Raw genomic sequence first — 4,440 nt, 5'->3', positions numbered from 1 at the left:
CAGTAGGCGATGTAGCAGATAGCAATAGCCACCCGGCACTTTGATGGCTACGTGAGGGCAGCCGGCTACAGCCAGCAACGGAGGCAGAAGTCCAAAATAAGTAAAAATTTAAAAACAATGTGCATTGCATTAAAGATGTGTAATGCAGGCCAGTGGTCCAATTCGAAAGTTTGAAGAACAAATGGTAGCTGAGGTTGATAGAGGGTGACAGAGGCGGAGAAGCGGCGAACAGTCAACGCCAGCGTCCTCTCCAGCTGATTCAATGGTTTCCCGTAATACGAGACTAATAGGTAACACAGGGTGAGTATCATTTTGTGGGTGAAGTCATTTTAATTTCGGTTTCATTTTGGGTGTGAAGCAGTGTTAGAGACGAGCCAATACACAACCCGTATTCTATTGGTTAGATTTAGATAACCACCAGCTTATATAACTGTAGTAGCATAGAGCTGAACTGATGATGAACATGTATGGTAGGAATAGGTTATGCATACATTCGCTACTGATACTAGTTAAAAAATTATCAACCAGCCCCTATATGTCTCATTAACTCACATCAAAGAACTTCATGCCGGGCTTGACGATGGCAGCGATGTTGGCAGCAGACGGACACATGGCCTCCAGCTGCTCGTCAGTCAGAGAGGGCACACCTGGACAACAACACAGTTAATACACTTGTACTAACACCTATTGCACATGTACACACTGCTCATGAAGGTATGTGATCGAAATACGTGTGTTCTTACAGCAGTGTTTGCCAGCGGCCTTCATCGTGGCATTTTCCAGCTCTTTCTCCATTTTCTTGAGCTTCTCACTGAGTTCTGCCTCAAGCCGCGTCTTCACTTCTTCTCCCTCTGACACCTTCTTCTCTAGAGCCTTATTGGCTGCAGAGAGAGACAGTGAGATCAATCACATATGAATACTTCTATGCTTGACACACTCTTTAGTTCATTATAAACAATTATCAGTGAGACATGAGTGGAAGGGCGTGGATCAGGTTCCCTCGTCTCAGAAACCAGATTTTTTTTAAAGTATTTGGTTAGAAGCCTGAAATTGCTTCTTGCCTGTAAGGCTGAGAATTTTCATGATGGTGAATAGTTTCACAAAAGAGAAACTATTCAGAAATGAATAAGATGGATTAAGTGTAGCAGACATGTGCAGGTGTAAAATACTTTTTCTAAACTTGTCTACCTTCCCCGCTGTCTTTGACCAGCTTGCTGAACTCCTCCACCGCTCTGCTCAGTTCCTGATTCTTTGTCTCCGTGTCTGCCGCTGACCCCTACAGGGAGAACACACACATCGCTTTAATACACACGTGGAAAAACATGACAAAACTGAAAGAATAGAATATATTTAGAATAGTATAATATCTATGTCAAGTGCCCTGAAGTGATTCTTACTTTGTAAAGAGAAGACAGCTTCATGTGAGCGTTGAGTTCACTGCGGTATTTCTGCTCCATGGCACTCTGCTCGTCTTTAGACTGGAGGGACATTCACATCATAAACAATTAGCTACTCTACATATGTTTCTACATATTTCTAAGCTGCCCTTACTAATCTCATTTGTACTTGTGTTTTTTGCTCATGATAACATTTCATATTTCCTGTACATTTTAAGTTAAGAGTGAAAAATCAATACTGAAAGAAAATAGTTATATTTAAGTCTCTATAGCACTCGTTATGGTTCTTTCGAAATATGTATTTCTAGCTGGACATGCCTCAGAGCTTGCTTTAAGGACCTGAGGGTCCTAACAGTGGTGCGAGGACCTTCAGCTCTCCTGCTGTACATACTCTGAATGAAGCTCATGGCTGAGACCACAGTGTGTGTTTGTATTACCTGCTTCAGTTTGTTGTTCAGATCGTCAGCTCTTTTACTCTGGCTTTCCCTGGTTTGCTTCAGAGCGGTCAGCTGGCTTTCCAGTCGGGTCACCTGCAGAAGAGAAAACAGATTTCAAAAGCCTGATAGGATGCCATGCTTCACTATGTCTTTCTTTGTAATGAGTCATTTCAATGAAACGTGACATCAGAGGGCAGAAAGATCAGATTTGTGTTGTGTCCCTTGATTTGTTTTCTTCTTGCAATTGTTCTATCCCTTAGATTTAGGGAATATACTTTCGTTCTGTGAACATTTACATATATATTTATGCTTGTTGATTTTTGCAATACTTTGACTTTTAATTGATATACAATAATACACCAAAGCGAGCTCTATGTATGTTAAAACCTACTAGAATAAATCATTTGGATTCTATATTCTACAATGTAGCTGGTTTGGCTCAAAAGACACAAACAACATTTTAAAAGCCCTGAAGAATGAACATAAAGTAGCCAACTGACTGGCCGTTTCTCAATCTCGAGGAAACTGGCTTCCAAGCCAATATTTCAAGGATGCTACGTCATCGAGTGCCGCCGAAGGACTGTTCCAATGTCCAGCATACTTGGAATTCCACCGAGGCCGCGTCCTTGGTTTGGGGGAAATTTCGAGGCTGCACATGGGTAGACTTTGCGTACTTAAAATCCCCACAATGCTTTGCGCACGGACCAATTTCAAAAACCCTTGCGGAGAATGGCTGAACCGACGCAGCACACATTTAAATGTAAGTATGTAGTGGCGGTAAATGTGTTGGTAAATATGTTACATTTGTTACATTTGTTTGTTATCACCAAAAATGTGTTTCGTGAAAGTAAAGCAAGTCCATAATTAGATAGACATCGTGAGGTATTTATTTTCGGTACAGTTTATGTTGAAACCGTTAGAGAGAGTGGCACACTTGTTAGTCTGTTCCATTCTTCTTAGTTTTCCGAAGCCGTGGCTTGGAAGCATACTGGCTTCGTTTCTGAACGAAGTGACTTGGAAGTACGCGACTACCAAGCCAGCATCCTCGCGATTGAGAAACGGCCACTGTCTCATATTCCATCCAGAAGGCTATGTTCACAGAGAGGAGAACAGCACACACACTGTCACATTGACATGTGTTTTACATTCCAAAGTCAGTGGTATTACTAGCTGCATATATCCCAAACTGTGCTGAGTTTGTGTTTAGACTGTTACCTGCTCCTTGGCGTTCTTCAGACCTCCCTGCAGTTCCAGTATCTCTTTGCCTTTCTCTCTGTTGGTGTTCAGCAGCTCTTCAGTTTTGGTCTTCAGCTGTTCTGTTAACCAGGAGATTTTCTTCTCGTGCAACTCTTTCTCCTGCTCCATACGCGTCTCTCGGTGCTAAATCATACAAACCCAAATAGCAAATGAACAATCTGAGCTTTGTGGTTTGCACTGTATCTACTATTATGCAGAAACCTCATTTATGTACTGAGGATTCGTGATCAATGGATCAGTTATACTCTTTTAGACCTTGCATAAACATGTCATCTGATTGCAAGTGGACTACTTGTGGTCACATCACAAAACAAACGCACATTAATATTAAGCCGAACAGGGACATGTTTGATTCAGAGTCTTTGTATCTGCTTTGGCAACTTATTTGTGGAGATGACAAGCCATAAACATGCTGTTTTCTCATTAGTAATTGGAAACACAAACAAATACAACAAAGGATTAGCCAGACAATTTGCATATCAAAATATATACACACTTTAGAGAAAGCTGCATTAGATATTAAGAATGTAACTTCTGTTAGAAACACAACTTACTTTGTACTTGAGAAGATTTGTGTGTTTTTGTTGTTTTTAACTTGTTCTTATTACAGAACCAAGAGTTTAATTGAAGCGAGCCTCTAGTGGTCATTTGTAAGACTGAAGCTTAATGCATTTAGACAAGAGTTGTTATATTGAGACGTTGTTCTTTTAATGAAGTGTAGTGTGTACCTGTACAGAAGCTTCAGATGACTGTATATTGTCCAGTTTTAGCTGCAGCTCCATCTTCACCTTACTGGTCTCTGTCAGCTTCTCATTCAGACGCTTCACATCCTCTGCAAACACACAAAACATGAAGCTGAAACACTAACAACTCATCTGAATCAAGCGCCTACGTATACAAGATGTAGTCTCTGCTTCAGATTGCATATCTTCTTATGAAAACAGATAATGCAGTATTAACAAGCAGTGCTTTCAGGTTAGTTTGTTAAAGCTGACATCTCACCAGAGAGGTTTTCCACATCCTGTGTTCTCTTCTCCAGCAGCCTCGCCAGCTCTCTCTTCTCCGCCTCAATCTCATACCTGGCCTTGGTTTGCTGTACACACACACATAACATAAAGGAATTTAAAACTGCCCATACTTTTAGAAAATGTTAAATATTTGGAATAATATATATTGAATAAGTTTAATAGTCTCAATTTGTATACTGCAGGGTAGCTTGTGAATTTAATCCAGGTCGAACTAAAGTCTGATTTAAGAGTTGATTATATTTCACATCATTCATCCAGATCTAAGTAACTAAAGGTATTAAATACATGTAGTGGAGTAGAAGTACACAATTTACCTCTGAA

General features: G+C 40.5%; 1 protein-coding gene across 1 annotated transcript; it reads right to left on the bottom strand.

Moving 5' to 3' along the window:
* Positions 1-521: 521 nt before the first annotated feature.
* Positions 522-4,184, bottom strand: LOC104942497 (nucleoprotein TPR-like; the record flags this gene model as incomplete). Its single annotated transcript, XM_010767727.1, has 8 exons — positions 522-647; positions 744-881; positions 1,189-1,276; positions 1,398-1,478; positions 1,835-1,927; positions 3,050-3,214; positions 3,820-3,923; positions 4,094-4,184. Coding segments are annotated over 8 exons (864 nt in total), but the record flags the coding sequence as incomplete, so codon positions are not given.
* Between the last annotated feature and the right edge of the window lie 256 nt (positions 4,185-4,440).

The sequence above is a fragment of the Notothenia coriiceps genome, unplaced genomic scaffold (genome assembly GCF_000735185.1).
Source record: "Notothenia coriiceps isolate Sejong01 unplaced genomic scaffold, NC01 NC01_scaffold00004626, whole genome shotgun sequence".
Classification (NCBI taxonomy): Eukaryota; Metazoa; Chordata; class Actinopteri; order Perciformes; family Nototheniidae; genus Notothenia; species Notothenia coriiceps.
The sequence above is the reverse complement of the archived record's forward strand: the minus strand, read 5'-3'. Positions and strand labels throughout refer to the sequence as shown.